Consider the following 22,258-nt stretch of genomic DNA (forward strand, 5'->3'; position numbering starts at 1 on the left):
AATGTACATTTATTATTTATTATTAGGCTACATTATAGTTTGTCTCTCTCTGTGCCCATTTTGATGAAGCTAAATTCTCAATAAAACTGTTTTCATTGGTATATTTTACTGTTTCTGTTGTCAAACAACGGAATGAATATGAAATGGTGACTGAAACGCGACCCATTAAGACATAACCAGCTCTCCCTTCCAAGATGTTAATCTGCACAATAATCCTGATAATCGAGCCGTCGTCTGATTAAATCAAATACACATAAGATAAACACAATATCTGTTTTGCGATTTTGGCTATACTTGCATGTAAAATTAGAGAAGCAACATCATATCTGTGTTTAACTGAATTAAAACGCTGCTCCTCTCTCCAGTGCGAGACGCAGAGAGAGAGAGAGAGAGAGGCGCGCGCGCGTGCTGGGAGAGCAGTACCGGCGGTACCGGTAGATTCTCAGAAACTAAATAAGGTTTGGGCGCTTTGTTGAAGGGAAAAAATCGCTAAATGGGTCTGCAATGTCGCTAAGTTGGCAACACTGTGTATCTCCATTTCTCCAACTAGGTTTTGGGCCACGGGTCAAACAGAAAATACGCGCTGCGTTAATCGAGCGTTAAAAAAAATAGTGCCGTTAATATGATTTTGCATTAACGCGTTAACGCGCTAACTTTGACAGCCCTAGAAATAAGTTATTGTATATTGGGTGTTGACAATGTATATGAGGAGGGACAGTACCAACATCAAGTGGGCAATGTGTTAGTGTTGAAAGATAATAGTCATTGTTTGCTTTAAATTATTTCTTTATTGTGTGAGTTTACATTTTATAGCACATGTTAGATCTTTCCTGTTTGATCCAATGTTTTGGTGGTGGGTTCGGGTAGTGCGCATATCCGGAATGTACCATTTTACAAAATGGAGGGAAACATGAGTGCTATGAGGTGTTAATGTTTAATGTAAGTTTTTTTGTGGTGCTATGTTATGCATGTTTGTATGGTGGTTACTATATGTCAGAAGTGAGTTCATGAACTGTAGTTATGTTATTTATGTATTAATGTTAGCTGTGGAAGTTTGTGATGAGTGTTACAGGCAAAGGGTTGTTCCTTGTGATAATGGTTTGTCCCAATAGAGTTTGGGCGGGAAAACTGACTATTTAAACAATGGATTGAGCAGTTTGAAGGGGGGTTGTTGCATCCTGTGAAAGCTATGCAAACCATTGAACATGTTTGAGGTGAGACATGCTGTCAATTTTGGTGGATGCACCACTAGGCATTGTTTAGTGCCAGTTTTGCTGCTCACAGCCTTTTTCTTTTGTTTGTAGCATCAGTGTATGTATGATACCCTAAGTGTTTTTTTTTTTTTGTGTTCTTTTTGCACTTTGAGGACTGCTCCTTGTACAATGCAGCTTCAGAAATAAATCACCACTGCCATTTTGAAAATCACTCCCTTGTACTGAGCCTTCCTAACTTCTCCCAGGCCTCTTGGCAATTCTCTACATGACACGTATATCAAGCGTAATAAATAGTTGTATTTCACTCTCACTTTTTTTCGTCAGGTACAAAGTCACAGAACACAACCCTGGAAGTGGCTGGCATTAGCAAGCAAGACACAGAAAGACCAGAAGATACACTGCCCAGCTGGGTTAGACAGACAGACTAGAGAGAGAGATGCACATCAACTTAACTTTACAGTTCTTTACTGACATCAAACTTCAAGAGGAGAGAACACAAGTCTGCCTGATTGCTGTTCCCGCAATTCACTTCGTGGTGTTTTTTTCTCTCTTTTCGTGTACATAAGGATACTGCTTTATTTTCTCATCGATGTTGAAAATTTTGACACGCTTTGACACGAGGGGGAGGCGGGGCCTTGAGTAATTTGCAGGGCCCTACGCAACTTGCGTAGTGTGCGTATAGGGCTGTTCGGCTCTGCTTACAGTACTGTACAGCATTCAAGTAAATTGTTCAAAGTGCGAAATACCACAAAACTAAGTCTAAAACACTCAAATAAATTATAAGCAGGTAAAGAGTAGTGTAAAGTTAAATCAAGTAAACAATCAGGTTGCCCTCTGTCTATGTTTATACGTTTTCCTATGGAAGCAGCTTCAACTCTAGCTTAGATAAACCACCTAGTGGGACTAATAATGCTTGGATGATGAGTATGGTAGCAGGATGCCTAAATTATGCAGGTGGAGCTGGGGAGTGGAGGGACGACAGAGGGCAATTCCTTACCATGAAAAAATAAAGTTTATACCAAAAGAACAAAACCCTTTTCAAGTTATCCATTTAGGTCTGTAATATACTGTATTAATGTGTTTTAATGAAAATTTTAAGAAAATTGTCTTGTTTATCCACCGGCTATTAGGTGAGCAATCACCTCATATTTCATGCTTTCAAAAGAGGTATCAAAGACCCACCGTTTTAAACTTTATTTTAACAGTAAGCATTTTGCAGAAAGATGGAGGCATGCCTGAAAAAACAATCGGATGACATTGTTAATGCGCATTTCCTTGATTAGTAGTAAATCGCCATCACCTGCTTTCAGATGGAGCAGCATTTACTACACATGCCGTAGTTCACTGACAAGCTGAGCCATATTGCATTAGTTATTGTGGATGTATCGCCTGCGATAATTAATGCGAATTTTCTTAACAATGTCATCCGATATATTGCCCAGCCCTAGTTTTAAATGCAATTATAAATGCAAATAACTTGAACCTTTATATACAAAGCTAAATTATGTTGTAACACCTGCTTTGCAGAACTTGTGATAAACTAGATCAATGGGCCGATCAGAAGACACAGGGGTCGAAGGAGACAAAGGTACACACACAGACTTTTTTTCTGTGAAAGTATCAACAAACAAATAAAAAAATGGATTGAATCAACAATGTTTTAAAAGAAAATAAATTGTACACAATTCAATAGTGAATTGACCTTAGTTAGATGAAAACAATTACACAAATTAAATGTAAGAAAATATCAACCAAAAGACAAGTAACAAATGTTTAGTTCCTTTCTTTTCCCCTTTTAGCTAGTTGATTTCTGTTTTGAGTTTCCTTGTAATTTAGAATTTATTTTATTGCCTTTTGACCTAATTTAGTTACACCTAATTGGCAGATTTATTAGTTATTTACTAGTTTAGATGTATCTCTTTCGTTTCCTAATTTCAGTGTAATTTTTGTGAAACAACCTTTTCACAATCAAAATTAAATGACAATTTCTCAACAAAATATTCACCAACAAAACAGATTTACAATTCCATTTTGTTACCCACAGTAATAATGAAAGAAAATATGTAGTGAATATAGATCTCTTATCAGATCAAACAATTATTTTCAGTTTAAAGATTCTCAGTCCAAATAACACAAATAAAAATAGAAATTTCCCCTTTAGTTCTCAGAAAATGTCAGTTCCAAAAGGAAATAAAATGCCTCAATCCTTAAGTTCAAACGAGAAGAACTCCTACAGATGAACAAACTGCAGGGATGACTCACATCCAATGGAAAATGAGAAAGGTAGATCCAAGTTCGATTTTCACGGGTGGCTCGCCATCTATTTCCTTCACTCGTCACGCGTATCGATGCATCCACACCAAAGAACGCAGTCCACAATACGAAAATCCAACTTCAAAACACATATATGCAAAAACTGGCCTGCACACAACAGGGCAATGTCCTTAGTGATTTCTCTTTACATTAGCATCATTTAGCACATTTCTAAACAACAATTGACATTGTAAACACTCATTACGCATAGTGAAACATATTGTTTTTTTTACTGTTTAGTCTCACATTAATATTGTACATAAACACTTAACCATATTTATCAAAATAAACATTCAACTCACCGATTCCTCTGTAAATTAACTGTTCTTTTTGTTCATTTGTGTCTCTTTCCAGGTTTCACCAGATGAACCACGTTAGTTTCGTTAGTGTTAGCTTGGCCTAACATCTACAGAATCAACAGGAACTCTACTCGGGTAAGTATCTAAACAAACGCTTCTCAATCAGTGTAGTTGTAACAATAAACTTATTCTCAATGAAATTCTAGGTTTTCTTTCAGGTATTTCACCATTAATTCTCCTAATCACTGTTTCTCCTCTCTGTATTGTTTCTCTGTTTTTCCGATCTTCGCTGCGCACAGGGAGGCGGAGTCAGCGCTGCTGCCTGTTTTTTTCCTGATTGGATGCCTAACATCTGCAGCGCTATACACAGTTTCCATTCGTTGCGATTTGCTGCAATAATTTACATATCACTTCTATGAATAATGAAATGTATAATTTACATATTATAATAAACATTATAATAAACTATTACATTGTCACAAAGTTTTATTCTATTTGCTGTTCAGTCACATACATATTTAGTTAAATATGTAAATTTTAATGGTTTAATTGTTAAATATTTTGGACAAATTAACTTGAACAAAGACTGCAAATATGCTAATTTGAGTCTGGGTTACACCCTCCCCTCTTAGAACTATGCAAGTCCCTTTGCATATCACCAATGGGTGCATACCCCCGAGTTAGGAGGTGTCCTATTTGAGAGGAATCTTGCAGGGACTCTGAGAGAACAACATTTAGACCTTGAAGGAGGGACTGAACTATGGTCACAAGGGGATTTCCCAGTTCAGGGTAAGTTAGAATTTTGGGTCTCTCTCTATGTCGGGCAGACCTTCTCAGTTCAATCTCATCCTTCTCTGCATCATTTGTTTCTTCTTCATCAATTAGGTTTTTTTTTTCAGTCGAACTGGATTCCAGGATGGATGATTCTCCATTATGATTCGGATCCTGCAGCTCCAAGGTAGGTGAACGACTCATATCAGCATCCTTTTCTCTTTCAGGTTGGACCTCAGGATTTTCAGGTAAGTCAGCTTTAGGATTCACAGATTCACTCACAGGTAATTCATCAATGACCTGAAATTCCCTTTCAGGTAATTCACTTTGAACTCCTTGGTTGATCTCTAAGCTTGCTTCAAGTGATGGAATTACAGCACTTTCCTTGTTTGGGTGAGTCACTCCAGAAGTGTGAACCACAAAAGACTCATTCACAATATCAAGTTGAGGCATTGAACAATATTCTTCCTCTTCCTCAGAATTGGAGATTTCCTCTGTTTCCTCAGAATTTCTGCAAGCTGTCTTACTGCGAGTCTTGTGCTTGGGAACTGAACTCTGGGACTCACATTCACGCATCTCAGATGGAAGAGTTCCACAAGGAAGTAACAAATCCCGGTGTAGTGTCCGGGTGGGTCCTGTTTGTGTCTCAGGGCATACTTTATACACTGGAAAATCACCATGTTGGTCTATGACTACAAAGACTACTCCTTCCCATTTGTCAGCGAGTTTGTTCTTTCCCCTCAGTCGAACACTCCTGACCAAAACTCTGTCTCCCTTGTGCAATGTTGATGCTCTCACAGATTTGTCATAGCGGGTTTTATTCCTTTCAGCCATTTTCTTGGAATTCTCACTTGCAATATGGAAACTTTCTTCAAGATGTGACTTGAGATTCTTTACATACTGTGAATGTCTTATTTCTCCTTTGCTCTTCAAGGGTAATCTGAAAGCCAGATCTACAGGAAGCCTAGGTTGCCGCCCGAACATCAACTCGTAAGGGCTGAACCCCGTGGTCTCATTGCGAGTACAATTGTAAGCATGTACAAGAGGTTTTACGTACTCTTTCCAGTAGCTTTTCTTTTTGTTCTCTAGAGTTCCAAGCATGCTCAACAATGTTCTGTTGAATCTCTCAACAGGATTCCCTCTCGGGTGGTATGGTGTTGTCCTGACCTTTTGCACTCCAGCTATTTCACACAACTCTTTGATTAGATGTTATTCAAAGTCAGGCCCTTGGTCACTGTGAAGGCGTTCGGGATAACCATAATGGCAAATCAAATCAAATCAAATCAAGTATATTTGTATAGCGCTTTTCACAATACAGATTGTATCAAAGCAGCTTCACAGTATTAAAATAAAATAATACAACAAAGTTTGTTTCTAGTGGAATTTATTGATTGATAGAATAAAATTAAATATCCCCAAAATATCCCCAAATGAACTGCTCCCATAAACACCTTGCAACAGTTTTGGCCTTTTGGTTAGGAGTGGGAATAGCTAGTGCATATTTAGTAAAGTGGTCAGTGATTACTAACACATCCTTGGTGTTGCTTTGCTCAGGTTCTAGACTCAGAAAATCCATGCACACAAGTTGAAAAGGACGAGTGGTAGAGACATTCACAAGAGGTGCAGCTTTTTCAGGTAAAACCTTTCTTCGTATGCACCCAACCACAGGTCCTAACTTTGTGCTCAACGTCTGAGGCCATCTTGGGCCAATAGAACCTGTTTCGAACCAGGTCTAAAGTACGATCAACACCCATATGTCCAAGGTCATCATGCAGAGATTTGAGAACATCTGGATGGAACTTTTCAGGTAAGACAAGTTGGTAAATAGTTTTCCCAGCAAAGTTCCTTCTTCTGTATAGGACTCCATCAAGTAACTCAAGGCGGTCTTTCTCCCTGAGGAGGTAAGGCAATCTGGGAAGAGCATTCCTTACAGTACTCGAAGGGGATTCTCCAGTTTAAAAATTGGGCAATAACCTCTCGGATGCAAGGATCGGCTAATTGAGCGCTTTGAACTTCAGCCTGAGAAAGATGAGGAATGATTGGTAGTCCTCCACATTGATCCTCTTGTGCATAAGCGTTAGGTACAGCAGTTTCCTGTATTGCCAAATAACTGACAAATGCAGCAGGGAAGTCATTCGGACACTCTGGCCATTGGATAAGACGACTTTCACAGATGGCTTTTACCACATCATCACTAAGTTCATGCTCATTCGAATTCTTGGTAAGTTGTTCAGTGAAATTAAAGATGCGGTTTTGTTCCTTCAGAGAGTTAACATCAGTCGGAAGCTTCTCATTAGGTCGACGAGACAACCCATCAGCGTCAATATTCTGCTTTCCGGATCTATATTGCAGGGTGAAATTGTAAGTCGAGAGCGCAGCCAACCACCTGTACCCAGTTGCATCAAGTTTAGCAGTAGAAAGAACATAGGTAAGGGGGTTACTGTCTGTCACCACTGTGAAAGTGCCACCATAAAGGTAATCGTGGATTTTTTTTTACCACTGCCCACTTAAGTGCCAGGAATTCTAATTTATGGGCAAGGTACTTGGACTCACTGCTCGAAAGCCCCCGACTCGCATAAGCGATAACTCTAACTTGTCCATCCTGCTCCTGATACAGAGCGGCGCCCAGACCTGATGTGCTTGCATCGGTATGCAGGATGTATGGAAACCTGGGGTTTGCAAAGGCCAATACCGGTGCAGATGTGAGCTCATCGATGATTAATTCAAACGCATCCTGACAAGCAGTTGTCCATCTGCCATTAAAGAGATCTTTAGGGTTCCGGTACTGGACATTACTCACTGACTTAAAGTTCCGCCGAGTAGGGGGGTACCCTGAAGTTAACTCATTTAAAGGCTTCACCTTCTTGGAAAAATCATTGATAAAACGTCGGTAATATCCAACAAATCCAAGAAAGGAGCGAAGTTCTTTCAAATTTTTAGGAACCGGCCAGGTTTTGACAGCTGCTACTTTATCGGGATCAGTTTTCACTCCTTGGTCTGACACTATATGGCCGAGGTACTTAACCGAGGTTTGTGCAAAGACGCATTTCTCTGGAGCAAGTTTAAGACCATACTCTTTAAGTCTATTTAGGACTCTAGACAGTCTTTCCTCGTGTTCTTCCAAATCCTTGGAGAATACTATAATGTCGTCTATGAACACCAAGACCTCGCGAAGGTTTATGTCTGCCATACACTTTTGCATAATCCGCTGGAAGGTGCTTGGGGCGTTAGTGACCCCTTGTGGCATCCGATTAAATTCCTAAAATCCTAGCGGGCATACAAAAGCTGTTTTTGCCTTGTCAGCTTCTTCGACCTCAATTTGGTAATAACCAGATTTTAGGTCAAGTACTGAAAACCACTTAGATCCCGTTAAAGCCATGAATGTGTCCTCAAGTTTGGGGAGTGCATATGCATCCTTGATGGTCTTTTGATTTAATTTCCGATAATCAATGCATAATCGGATGTCGCCACTCTTTTTTCTGACTACCACAATGGGTGAAGAGTAAGGAGATTGAGATTCTCGTATGACTCCCACATTGAGTAATTCTTGAAGATGTTTCTTCACGGCTTTAAGATTGTAGAAGAATGTCTTACGATTAATACCGTTCCAAATTATTTTACATCCAATAAGGACATATAAACAATCCCGCGGTAACTAAGGCGCCTCTCCCTTAGTCGTACTTCTAAGAGTTAGGTGAACAGTCTCTACAAATTCGTATTTTATTATAAAGATAATAGGAATTATAAATATAACAAATTTCCCCTTTGTAGTATAAATCTACCTTTTTAGGTACTCTTCAACCGTGAATTGCTACACAACAATAACCCTGTTGCTAGCTGCCTCTTTGGCTAGGCTGATAATCAATCAAACAGTGCATAAATTCTCTTTAACAGAAATGAATGCTCACCCTCTGGTGTTTTCTCCCGGAGTGGATCCTTTTGGTCCAGGGAAGAAAAGTGAAAGCGTACTCAAGAATTCCAAGTTCCAGTCAGATGATTATAATAAATGTTTAACAATATTTATTAAAAGAATCAAAATGAAAAGAAAACTTGTTACAGAATATAATAGAGTACTGAACTAACAGAGTGATGTTAGCTAGGCAATTAAGTCTTCTGGCTTCCTGCACCCAGGCACTGATGTCCTCCTGGGCTGTGGATTGCAAGGACGAGCAAAGATCCGTCCAGATTCCTTGCTTTATATATCCTTAATCGAGGTGATTACATCATATTCACTGTAAGAACAAATAAACTAAACATCACATGCACATCTGCTGATACCAGCTAGCCTGGTCTATTTTCTACACACACACATGCCTGTCCCTCTTGAAACTACAATAGCTCCCTTGTATGGGAGAACACAGACCCTTGTCATTGCTTTCTCATGTGACTTGAGAGAGACAGGGACGAACAAAAGACTTTTTCATTCAATACAATATGTCTTCACAGAGTCATGTGTTTTAGCAAACCAGACAATTCTTCAGCAGCTCTTACAGGTTTCTTATTGTGACCCTTTCTGCGTTGACGTCGAGTTTGAGGCGGGGTTGAAGTGAATGAAATGACACTTTCAGGTGGAGCTTCTTCACCTTTCTCCACATCCCCTCTTGTCATTGAATGAGCTTCCTTAACTCTTCTGTATTTGTTCAGCCTAGCTTTAGGTCTACGTTTCAGTTTACCTACAAAATCCCTTACACCAAATCTATCTATTTTGCTTACAAAATCAGTACAGTAAATGCTAGGTGTAAAGCCGTCAATTTCTAATTGGTACAGGCGGTGACTGATTCCATCATTTTTACATATCATCAGTTTTAATGAATTGGCTTGATCCTGGCTCATCCCAGCTTGAAGACACCAGGTTTTCAGACTCTGGATAACTTTCTGCCGGTGCCAGGCTTTGAGTGCTGGCTGCCACTGAAATTCGTGGTTCTTCCGCCACACTTTTAGCAGTTTGTCCAAATTCAATTGGTTGACTGCGAAGATGAGTCCTCTTTCGGCCACGTCGAGAGTTAGCGGTACCATTGTCCACTTTCCCGGGGCCTCTGGCATGAGGATGTTCTGTTGGAACATAAACACAACTATAGCTGAATTTTTGCTTGGTATTGTCGAGCTGGCTCGGCTTATCCAAGATCCAATGCCTGTAAATAATTCCTATTATTTCTTTCAAGCCTCCATTTTTCTTTTTCTTTCGGAATACCCTTGGTTCCAGGTGATATCTACTAGCTGTATAAGTATTTCTACACCCAGCCTGCACATTTAGAATTTCACTGGCTTTACAGCATTTAAATTTCATAGCCATACACCATTTTATAAAACTCCCCGACACCCAGGGACCGTGACGATTCATTCGTCTCTCTCGTTCAATTACAGTCACTTGTGCAATTTCACTCATTTTCACATTTTGTATCACAGTACAATTTGAACAGAGGTCTTGCCATTCATTCATCAAAAAACATCTTATTCTTAAGCCTCCTGGAAGTGTTCCACATATAATACAGTTCATTCGTCTCTTAGTCACATTTTTGGGTCCACAAATTCCATCTGAGGTGCAATCTATGTATTTTTTCTTCTGCCCTCCAAGGGCTGAGGCATCCTATTTGTAAATTACAAAAGGGTTTGTCAGCTCAATATGGAGACAATATTCTTTACCAGCTTTTAACAGTTTTGTTACATAAAACCAGTCATTACTAACTATTAATATTGCTATACCACACATCACATAATCATCATAGTATTCTGCAATCATCATTATCATAAATGTAGCTGTTATTACAGATATTTCATAAACAGTCATTTTCGTACCTTCCATTTCTACTCTTCTGGTGGCAAGTATTAGAATATACAGAATCACCGAAAGAGTAGAAGCAAATACTATGTATTTTACGTACTGGACCTCGAGATAATACTTTATCAAGTTTCCCGAGACAAGTATTATATGGAGGATTTCCATTGCTATTAAGCCTCTAATTCCAAATATGGATTTCATCTTAGGGCTTTTCACAACTTGTCCAATTATCATGCTTACCGGGTATAGCCTTTTCTCCAAATTAAATGAGGCTAAGTTACATATTGCAATTGGAATTTGGTATACCCCTTGTAATCCCATTATAGAAAATATCCAGTAAAGGATCAAAATCACATTGTAGGTTATAATTTGAAATTTATTTACCGGTAAGGTGGTACAAGTCGTCTCATTGGAATTGTTTCCCCAATTTTGCTTTGTCATCGATTCCATCGTTCAGGTTTTTCAAAGAAAGTTCCTTAGTGAAATGGTCAGTTCAGTTGGCTGGTTGGTAAACGAGTGGAGTGTTTTTACGACTTCTTTACATTTTTATGTTTCTCTGTTTAGCCTTGGGCAACTCTCCTTCACTCTCATTCTCGGACTCCGAAAAGTCAGCTGACAGTCGTATTTTTCTATATTTGGCTCTGTTGGCTAGCTGTCTCAGTTGCCTCCAATGTATACATATTCTTACTGATTTAATCATGATACCCATTATTATAATAATTACAATTGTACCTCCCCCACAGTAGAGTACAATTTTTAGTATTTTCCATGCGTCTGTCATTGTGTTCCATACACTTGTGGCCACTGCCTTAATTTTTCCACCTATATCTTCAAATGCTGTTTTTACTATTTTTCCGATTAATTTAATTAGAGTTACGTCTGAAGGACTTCTGGTTTTCGTCCAGTAATCTAACCGGTGTATCCAGTGCGCGCCAAGGCTTTCCGCTTCAATGAAATCATCGATTGGATGTAATAAATCCTTCCATTCACTTATATATTTAATATAAGGAATTATAGCACAAATCTTTCTTATCTGTGTTTCGCCAATCATCTGTTTCAGAACAAGGGGGGTAATTTTCAAGTTCTCCCCTCTCCAGAGGTTCCCTTCCATGGCTTCAAAATTGCAAGACATGTGATTCCTATCGATGTTCCCCTTTGTGCTCTTGGCGGCATATGATTGCATTATAGGCGCACTAAATGTGGCATGTTGCCAATTGTCAAATAAATCTCCTTTGCACAAATATTTAGTCTCAACTCGATCGCTCCAAAATTCTATTCTCTTATTATCCATTCTCTCACCTACCATTAATACTTCTGTCCCTAAATCGAATTCCTTGACACACTTTAGTTTATATGCTATCCTATTTCCCTTTGAGGATTTTACAATATCGAAATTATCCCTTCTGCTGCAAGGTCCTCCATACCAACCTGTGGCGTTCCAATTTTTCCTGAAGTTTCCTTTCGTGGGCCTGATATATATTTTGCTCTGAGTCCCCCATGAGTATCTATCGGGATCAGATACTTTTAAATAATAGCCACTTTCCCATTGACCTATATTTTGGGATCTATAGGAGTTCAAGATTTTATGTGAGCCTAGATACTTCATATGTACTGGCCAAATCAAATTTCCTTCTTTTCTTCCAGTATGTATATCTTTTATATCTTGATGTCTTCCATGGTATCTTACGTATCCAGTCGGTCGTTTAGCAATGGTATAATGTTTCAAAGCTTCCCCTCCTTGCATCATATATAACAACAATGCACTCCTGTATTGTTGATCTATTACCTTCGTTGTTAGGTATTTTGCTATTCCAGAGGTAGTTATAAGTTTTTCTGGGATGCCTGAATTCTGAAAATATTCTAGGGTGTATGGATGTCTATGATTACCATTCAGTCTCTTCTTTCCTTCTAATGTAGCTTTCACAGTCCATGTAGTTCTGTCTGCTTCACTACTTGTCCCTGCTGTGAAATTATAATTCTTCATTATCCATTTGTGCCATATGGTAATAGTATCTTTTTCATATTTTTCCATAAGAGTTTGGTTCCACGGGGCCTTAGCTGTTATAACACAATACCATACCTTTTTCTCTGGGTTAAGTTTACGAGCACATTGCTTTTTGTGATCAACCGTTGACCTGTCTTTGTTACTTGGCCAAATCATCTTAGTTACCCACGGACAGTTTAGGATCTTATTACACATTGGCGTGGCTCGAGGTTTATTATAGCAGTTTATCCACTCCGTGGTTTTTGCAGGAATTATAGGTTTGTTTTCATGGATTGAATGAATTATAGTTTTATCTCCGCATTCACTCATACGAAGCCAACGATCTATTGGTTTTGGCCCTGCACGTTGCGCTGCAGGTGTCATGGAACTTAATTTTAGTGATTCCATTTCTTTGGTTTCTTCCATGTTACCTGTCACTTCCGAATCATCTACTACTTCTAAATCACTTGTCACTTCTAATTCATTTGTCACGGCTAAATCATCTGCCACTTCTAATTTACCTTGGTTTTCTTTATCCATTATTTTTATTCTTTGTATGCGGGTTTCTCCCGTCACACAGTCCCATTCCAATGTGGAAATCGTTTTTCCATACGAATATGTCCACCATACTAAGTCAAAGTTTTTCACACTAATGTTTTTGGCTGTATTAAGGTCTATTTCTTGTCCTTTTAGTAACACGTGTGTTTGGTTCAGTACTTTCAGTTTGTTCCATTTCTTTACAGTTATCCCTTTTTCAGTTGTGGGACCATAACTTGCAGCTGAATCTATGAAACTTCCTATACTAGTACAATTCCAGTATTCTGGATCTATATCCGCTATCCAGTTTCTTATTAGCTTAGCATTATTTTCAGGATCGTATTCTATTCCTGCTAAAATCAAAGGTGAACCTTTAACCATTATTGTCTGATTATAGCAGTGTAATTTATCTATCTTTTCTATTTTAGAACAAGGGTAAACAGTGTAGATGTCCTCTGTTTCTTTCGTTCCGAATCCAGCTAAAATGCATACAAGAAGGATAAAAGTCATACTTATCCATGCAAGGACTTCCTGTAAATTGTCAGTCATTTCCTGGCGTAGTCGTCTGTGTATGGATTGTAGCCTTCGCCCTGTGTCCCCTCTAGGCATTTTTAAGCTGTGGGTGAGAGAACAAAGAATTGCCTGTCTGACCCTAGAAGTGTTTTTTGAGCAGCCAGTCCCGAAGTCTTTGTTTAAAAGGCTTAACTTCTGTTATCCAATCTATTTTAAAACCCTGTATGGCAAAGCCAATGTTCATGTAACCTCTGGTACAACAGAGATTCACTATCAGAGTTTTAATCATGGATGCGTTGTTTTCTGCATGTTTAATTTTATAACAAGCTTGCCCAGTCATAATAATCTGACTTCTGGACCTTCTTGTTAATGTAGTTTCTCTTACACCGTCTTCCCATGTTCTGGTTTCCCAGTTATGTTGTTCAATGAGGAAGGTCATATTTTTAATTTCGGCAATAATAAATTGTTCGGCTGTGCTGCATTCATACTGACCCTGTCTTTTTACGAGTATAATTTGTTTTGGATCATTTAGGTTATGTGAGATCACTCTTTCCCACGCATCCAAACATGTGATTTGTCCCAATACTTGGCCTAATACAGAACCAATCTCTAGAGGGTCTGTATAGGAGGGGTTTCCAAGCCCTGACATTTCACAGTAGCGGTATAGCCATGCTTGTTCATCTTGTTCCATTAATTGGATCGGATTGCTAACCCATTCGGACATGATTTTACCTTGGGAAACGCATCCCATGGCTAATTCAGATTTTCGGGTTAACCAGACTTCTTTTTTACTGACCGTCTGGACCCATTTCCGCTCTTCTAGCTTTTCACATCTGTTACAAAGTTCTAACGTACAGTTTCTAAATGTACAAGAACATTTCGAGCCTAGTAAAATTATTTTTTCTTCACATATTTTACAGGTTCGACAGACACAATTGTTTTCTCCTCGTTGTGTCTTTTGAATGACCCATTGTTGTTTACTTAGTCTGCAGTTTCCACATACCGAAATTTCACCTAAAGCACAATGTCCGATTTTACCGTCCGGATTGTACCAGGTGAAAAGGTTATGCTCTCCCATGCTAGGGATTGTTTTTAAGCTTGTTTTTGTAGGCCGAGACTCATTCGGGCCTTCCCAAAGTAATTCTGCTATGTCAGTTGCTTCGCAGATACAACAGCTTGTGAATGGTATCAATTTGCTAATGGTACCATCAGGGCAGTCTTCATGCCACTTTTTGACTCTTAGTAGCTCGTATGCTTCATTTTGACATCTGACCCATCCTGTTTTTGATTCGATTATTGACTCAAATACAACTTTCTTCATTTTTATGCTTTAATTAGGTTTCTTAATGACCAAATCCCGTTATTTTCCAATTGCACAGTAGTGTTTGAAGTAATTTTGGTCACCGTGTCCACGGTTCCAGTTTTGTGCTTAAATCTCTTACCTCTGATTTTATGTAGTATAATTACTTGATCGCCTACCTTAAATGGATTGTTGTTACAACTTTCCTGCTCAGGCTGATCTTCAATTTTGAGTTCGCTCGGTTTGATTCTGTAATTTAGAAAATGCGTGCATTGGTCAAGTAAAGTATCCCAGTCTCCCAGTTTTTCGTTTTTGACGAAGAATTCTTTACATCGCTTAACCGCGTTCTCCGCCAAGCCATTCGATTCCGGGCTATATTTCACACTTTTAATTAATTGTACTCCGATTTTATCGCAATATTCTTCAACTTCCTTTCCTGTAAGATTTGGGGCATTGTCGCCACGAATTCTATTGGGCGGACCCCGAAATCTTATCCAGTCTTTAAGTGCTTGTACGACTACCGAGCTAGTAGCTTGTTTGCACGGATATATTTGTAGAAAATTTGAACAGTTATCTACAATTACTAAAAAGTAGCAATTTTTTAATTTACTTTGAGGGCGGATTGGTCCAGCCCAGTCCATTGAAACCTCTTCATTCTCTTTATCTGTTTTTATTGCTCCGTACTCATTAAACCTGCTGGTCATTACTTTCCTACATTCAGGACATTTTTTCCTGATTTTAAAGTAGGTAGACTTCCGGTTCTGTATGTTAAGTCCTGTGGCTTTACAGTATTTTGCCATATAAGTTAAACTAGGATGCATTAAGTCAATGTGCAGTTTTTCAACGATATCATTCTCACTTGTTTTAGTGATAACATTGATAGTTTTAGATGTTCGGATCGTCTTATGTCTAATAAATTTGTCTACTTCGGCATTGCCTTTGGCGGCCGATGTGGTTTGCACAGTATGACTGCTTTGGTGCAATACTACTGGTTTAACATCATCTAATAATAATGCAATTTCTTTCCACAAACTGTTTTGTTTTAATGGTTTTCCTTTAGCTGTGCTAAATCCATTCAGTTTCCAAGTGGAAATATGTTCAGTCAGTGCTTTGTATACATAGTCTGAGTCTGAGACAATAATAGGATTCACTGTGTTCGTGGCTTTCATATGCCTTAGGGCTTCTACGACTGCTCTCACTTCTGCAAGTTGTGCTGAGTCTTCGCTAGACAATTGCCCCTTTTGTTTGAACACTATCCTTCCTTTTTCTTTTCTAATGAAGCCCCACCAAACCTCATCGTTTTCCTTTGAACCATCAGTAAAGTAACAGACATTTGCACCTTTAGGTATTTCGGTTATTTTGTCTTTTTTGTTAAGCTTACTATGTCCAAAAATGATCTGAGTATCTTGTAGTAATTTACTCCACTTAGCCCATGTAAACTGATGAATTTTAGGTGCTTCACTTACTAGGTTTTTCGATTCCCTCATTAGCTGAGTAATGCCTTCACCTTTAGATTCTACAATTATTTGTTGATCTAGGGCTAAGGTTTTTATAGGTATCAAGCATTTAGCGATACTAGCTAAGATATCAGTCGCAGATTTTGGTTCTTGTTTTAGCTGATTAGCAGGTTTTGGGTATGACATGAACTGGATTGGATTTTTCCTATCGTTTTCATTATACAAGACCAATTCTATTTCATCCGCGGTATTTTCAACACTAACGATCAATTTTTGATCATGTTCTCTTCTTGCTATTCTACCTGAGTTTAAAGCCAAGTCAATTAATTTCAATCTTGTATTTTCTAATTCATCACTCCAATTGAATTTATCGCCTTTCGTGGCACCATAAAGAGGTTTTGCTAATTTTGCATAGCCTGGTATCAGATCTCTGATAAAATTCATGTGTCCCATGAAACTTTGTAAATTTTTTAGACTTTTTGGGCTATTTTGTCTCAAATCTTCCAATTTTTCTTTGGTAGTTTTCGATAGTCCTCGATCCATACCTGTTGTAGCGAAGCCTAAAAAATCCACTTCCTCTTTACCTATTTCGATCTTTTTGTAGCTGGGTTTAAATCCTGCTTTAATCAATCTAGTGAGTACTTCATCTACGATTTTCAGGTGTTCATCAGCATCATCGGTGATGATCAAAAGGTCATCCACATAAACTGACACAGGTAAACCAGACATTAGCGTGACTACGATGGACTGAAATGCGTTAGCCGAGTTTACGAACCCTTGGGGGAGCCTTGTATAACAATAGGCTTTAGATCGGCAGGTAAACGCAGTTTTAGCCATACTGTTTTCAGTTAATGGAACTGTCCAGTAACCGTTTGCTAAGTCAATTTTGGTTAATATTCTGCCTTTAGGTAAACCATTGGTAACATCCCTCGCATTAATTAAATATCTTGTATCAGGTTCCGAAACCTTATTCAAAGATTTGAAATTATTAACCACGCGGTAAGAATTATCAGGTTTAATGACGGCCTGCAGTGGTGAGTTTGTGATTGGGTTTTTTATTTCTTTAATTACCCCTAATTTTTCCAATTCTTTAATAGTTTCTTCGATTTCAGGTAAAGCTTTTTTATTAATGGGGTATTGTCTTTGCGGTTTGTGCACTCCTCCCTTTATTTCATACTCATATTCTTTACCTAATAGGCCTACATCATTTTTAAATTTAGCGGCTCCATGTTTATGTTTTTCCAGGATTTCTCTCAATTTGTTTTTATTAAGTATGGTTTCCTGTACCATTCTTGAAATTTCCTTTTGAAGGTCGACCATTTTCATCCATCTGACTTTAATTTCCTTATTAAATTTACCTACAATTTTAGTCGCGTCCTGCAATGTCATTAGATTCTCTGACTGATTAGGGATAATGGCTATGTCTTTCCACAAATACCAGTCTGTATCAATTGGGCCTTGAGCTTTATTAAAACTGTACACCCTCATCATGCCTTTCTGTTTTATGGCATCTACGGGTAAGTCAGTAAGGCAGGTAATTTCAGCTCCTGTATCTAAACAGAACGTTCTACCATGGTAGTCGATATAAAAGAATCCCTCATGTTCTTTAACTAAGTCAGATTGGATGGTCGCTTTTCCTCTAAGGATGTCCTATTGTTGTTTCTGCTCAACTTGGTTATGTCTGACATGTTTAGGTTTAGCTTGTCTAGTAACATATGCTTTTTCTGCAGGTGTTCTTTGTTTAGCTCTCTGTTCCCTGATTTTGTTTTGTTGCTCAGGAGTCATTTTGTCCCATTCATCTCTAGAAACAAATGTAGAGCTAGTTTGCTTACTGGCAGTTTTAGTGAATGTAGGTCTTTGTTCCCAATTAGGCCTTCTTTGTGCTGCTCTGCTCAGCGATCTGCCTCTCCTCTGAAAGTCAACAGATCTAAACTGATCTCTATTCTCCCTGTAGGTTTTTGGCTGTCCAAAATACCTCGTACCTTGTGGAGCATCCCGAACTTGAGATTTTAGTCTTTCGGAACGTCTTAGAACTTGCTGTTTGTTATTGTCCCGGTAATTTGATTCTCGATTACCTTTTTTGTCTGCTTCCTGTTTTGATCGTCTGTCATATCTCACCGCAAAGTTCTGTAATTCTCCCCAGCCAGTTTCATAACCCCAAGATTTTAGTTTATTTAGACCAGGGAGATCTTTGTCAAACATTAACAGTTCTTCCACAGTTTCGGCCGTGGTTTTTCCCTCCAGGGCCCTATTTTTGCAGAACAAAAGTAACCCTGTGCTCCTTACTTCCTTCAGTCTTTTCTCATAAGTTTCTTTTTTAGTTTCCCCTGAAATGTTTCTCTGGTGAATTGAAACATCCTTAATTCCTATATTTACATTCAAAAGTTGATCCATCATTAGCTCTATATCTTCATCATGGATATTAAGCTTCTTTCCTAGCTGCACTATTCTCTGGCAGTTTCTCATATTATCTTTTGGATCAAACTTCATTGAATTGAACATTCCTACTTCTGTGGCTGTTATATTATGTACATTTTTCGATCTAGCAATATTGTCTGACTGTTGGTTAAAATCCTCTCTCGAGTAAACAGATCCGCTGGACTCAGAATCTTCATACTGGTTGTATTGTCCTCTATAGGATCCACTAGCCTGCGGGTAACTTTCTGCTCTTTTCTTAGCTTTCACAGAGGAAGCAGCAATTTCAGCTAGATTTATGCCTAGTCCTTCTGTTAGTTTTTGGTCTACCCTTTTCTCCTCAGAGTACAGGTTGTCATGTCTAATTATTTCAGTCTCTGTTGAAATTTCTGGCAACGGTCTCCTATACAATATGGGGTTTTTCGATTCTGTCAGAACCTCTTTTCTGAGTTCAAAAATATCACCCATAATCGGATCTCTACCACGTCGTCCTCTATTCTCCGATAGGGTTAGACGGAGTAGCAACGATAAAGCTTTTTGACAAGAGTCATTTTGTTCAGCAAGCATATCGTGTTTAGCCTTAAGGCTTGTTTCTGGCATGTCTAATATTTCATCAGAAGTTGGTCCAGTCGCGGCCAGGAAGATTCTTTGCATGTATTCAGGCTCTTGTCTGATTTTCTCTTTCAGATTATGCCCTGGTTTTGTTAGAGTTTTTCTCCCTGCAAGATCTATGTGTTCTCTGGCATAACTACTACTCTTTCTTTCACGAGATAGTGGTCTAGAATTCCTTTGATTAACTCTATTTCTCTGTGGAATGGGTTCGTCCCATTGATAAACTACACTTTCTTCCTCATCCCACTCAGTTTCTTCACCTTCGGTGGTAGTATCTTCACCTCTGGTTTTAAACTGGGCTTTTCCGCTCATACTATTTAAAGTATGAACTAATTCATTAGCCAGCGGTATGTATTGAAGGCCAGGACTAGTTTCTTGAAAGTCCAACCTTTTCTGAGCGCTAGGACCAGGTTTTTCTACATCAGAATAGTAAATTTCTGTGTCATGAGAATCCCTGCGTTTTCTTTGAGGCATAGCCGTGCCATCATACATAACTCTTGTTTTTCCATAGTATACTTCTATACTGGAATCTGTGGTTGGTTTGTATGTTACCTCCATTCCTGGCTCAAAAAGAATTTTAATTTTGTCTCCTTTCATTCTATTGTCATCAATTCGTCCTACAATGGCCCTTACATCTGCTGCTTGAGTGCAAATGAATTCCTGTCCATTATTTATTTCATAATCTCCTATATACCAAGCCTCATCTTTTTCCCTAGCTGTTTTTTGCTTTAGGAAATTATCACGTTTTGTTATAGTGATACGGTATATTGATTCCTGATTAGGAGTCGGACCTCCATTTAAATCAGGTGGTAATTGAGTCATTTGAGTCATTTGGGTCTCTTACCCTTTGAAAATGCAGACTAGTTAAACTTTTTATCCTCTTTCTTCGGGATTAGTTTTAATTTTTACAGATACTCTTTGGTTCTGCCGCGCGTACTCGCTTCTCTTTCTAATAGAGCGTCCTCTATTATTTTTGCGAATAATACTGGGTCATTTCAATTTGATTGATTAGAATGCTTCTTTATTTATTCCCGGTTTTACAATTTAAGACCGGCGAGCCCCCATGTAGAAGAATGTCTTACGATTAATACCGTTCCAAATTATTTTACATCCAATAAGGACATATAAACAATCCCGCGGTAACTAAGGCGCCTCTCCCTTAGTCGTACTTCTAAGAGTTAGGTGAACAGTCTCTACAAATTCGTATTTTATTATAAAGATAATAGGAATTATAAATATAACAAATTTCCCCTTTGTAGTATAAATCTACCTTTTTAGGTACTCTTCAACCGTGAATTGCTACACAACAATAACCCTGTTGCTAGCTGCCTCTTTGGCTAGGCTGATAATCAATCAAACAGTGCATAAATTCTCTTTAACAGAAATGAATGCTCACCCTCTGGTGTTTTCTCCCGGAGTGGATCCTTTTGGTCCAGGGAAGAAAAGTGAAAGCGTACTCAAGAATTCCAAGTTCCAGTCAGATGATTATAATAAATGTTTAACAATATTTATTAAAAGAATCAAAATGAAAAGAAAACTTGTTACAGAATATAATAGAGTACTGAACTAACAGAGTGATGTTAGCTAGGCAATTAAGTCTTCTGGCTTCCTGCACCCAGGCACTGATGTCCTCCTGGGCTGTGGATTGCAAGGACGAGCAAAGATCCGTCCAGATTCCTTGCTTTATATATCCTTAATCGAGGTGATTACATCATATTCACTGTAAGAACAAATAAACTAAACATCACATGCACATCTGCTGATACCAGCTAGCCTGGTCTATTTTCTACACACACACATGCCTGTCCCTCTTGAAACTACAATAGCTCCCTTGTATGGGAGAACACAGACCCTTGTCATTGCTTTCTCATGTGACTTGAGAGAGACAGGGACGAACAAAAGACTTTTTCATTCAATACAATATGTCTTCACAGAGTCATGTGTTTTAGCAAACCAGACAATTCTTCAGCAGCTCTTACAGGTTTCTTATTGTGACCCTTTCTGCGTTGACGTCGAGTTTGAGGCGGGGTTGAAGTGAATGAAATGACACTTTCAGGTGGAGCTTCTTCACCTTTCTCCACAAGATCCTCCGGATGTATGGGCCTTGCCCGATGTTTGAAGGGTGTCTAATCCACAAGATTGATTCGATGCTTGACCTTATCCGTGCACCCAAAGTCTTGAGGATGCATGGAAAATACCTCTGGCATTTCTTGTAGCCGCCTTGTAAGTCTGCTTTTCCATTCTGGCGAAATGGGTGAATCACCAAAGTTGAACTCGAGAACAGATGTTGGAATGGGTTCTGCTACACTCCCATGTTCAGAGCACACAGACTGGATCGCCTTCAATTCAGCAACCACACATCTAGGAGGAATTGTAATGTCGTGTGTGGTAGAATTGGCAACTACAATGGGCACGTAACAATGTCTGTTGTCTCCAAGTGTGACCATACATGTCTTGACGATCAGACCACAAGGTAGAGGGGAACAAGACGGGTGTTCGACAACTGCCCACTTGTCTAAATGTGAACCGGCAACAGAGGCTGCTCCACAGAGAACTACACTTTGGCCGGCTGGAATCAACTGTGAATGATTCTCAGATACGCGCACTAATCCAACGTTTCCTTCTACATTCTGCTTCAAGCACATCTCCAAAATCTTAAGTACTTGCTTATATCCATAAGTGGGAGAAAAGTATTGAGTCTCTTGTTGTGAAAAGTCCTTATACAGGTTGTCCAAAGTGTTTGTACCGATCAACACTGAAGGCTGAGAAGTGAAGGGAAGATCAGGGACAATCAAGGCTAAGGTAAGTACCTCTGTGTCAACTCCCACAAAGTCCTTGGGAAAAGTGATGATCAGCTCAACATAACCGAGGTAAGGGACGTTTTGACCATTTGCTCCCTCAACTTCCAAAAGATAATTTAAGGAATTTATTGGCTGATTGTACAAATTCTCATTGTAGAAGGATTTTGTTATGGTAGTGACCTGTGAACCAGTGTCAAGCAAGCAGTCACACATCACACCTGCAACATCTACTTGTGCAGTGCATTTTGCTCCAATTAACCCCC

At 38.9% G+C, this 22,258-nt stretch overlaps 2 protein-coding genes and 1 long non-coding RNA gene across 3 annotated transcripts in view; 2 read left to right on the forward strand and 1 right to left on the reverse strand.

Annotated features, from left to right (window-relative positions):
* LOC311094516 (uncharacterized protein) overlaps window positions 1-4,239 on the forward strand; it is a 34,341-nt gene extending 30,102 nt beyond the window's left edge. Inside the window, exons 4-6 of the mRNA XM_084132513.1 lie at window positions 2,742-2,802; window positions 3,882-3,961; window positions 4,126-4,239. Coding sequence (XP_083988639.1) covers window positions 2,742-2,802; window positions 3,882-3,905 — 85 coding nt within the window. The 3' untranslated portion in view covers window positions 3,906-3,961; window positions 4,126-4,239. The remainder of the gene's footprint in view (window positions 1-2,741; window positions 2,803-3,881; window positions 3,962-4,125) is intronic.
* The window catches only part of LOC311094760 (uncharacterized protein), a 154,328-nt gene that overhangs the window by 23,729 nt on the left and 108,341 nt on the right, over window positions 1-22,258 (forward strand). The gene's annotated exons all lie outside the window — the stretch shown is intronic.
* On the reverse strand, window positions 8,595-21,271 carry LOC311094975. The gene is made up of 2 exons (XR_014608747.1): window positions 20,591-21,271; window positions 8,595-13,513 (listed from the first exon to the last, which is right to left on the reverse strand). It is a non-coding gene; the product is annotated as an uncharacterized lncRNA (long non-coding RNA).

The sequence above is a fragment of the Abramis brama genome (assembly GCF_963993115.1).
Source record: "Abramis brama genome assembly, chromosome: 1".
Lineage (NCBI taxonomy): Eukaryota > Metazoa > Chordata > Actinopteri > Cypriniformes > Leuciscidae > Abramis > Abramis brama.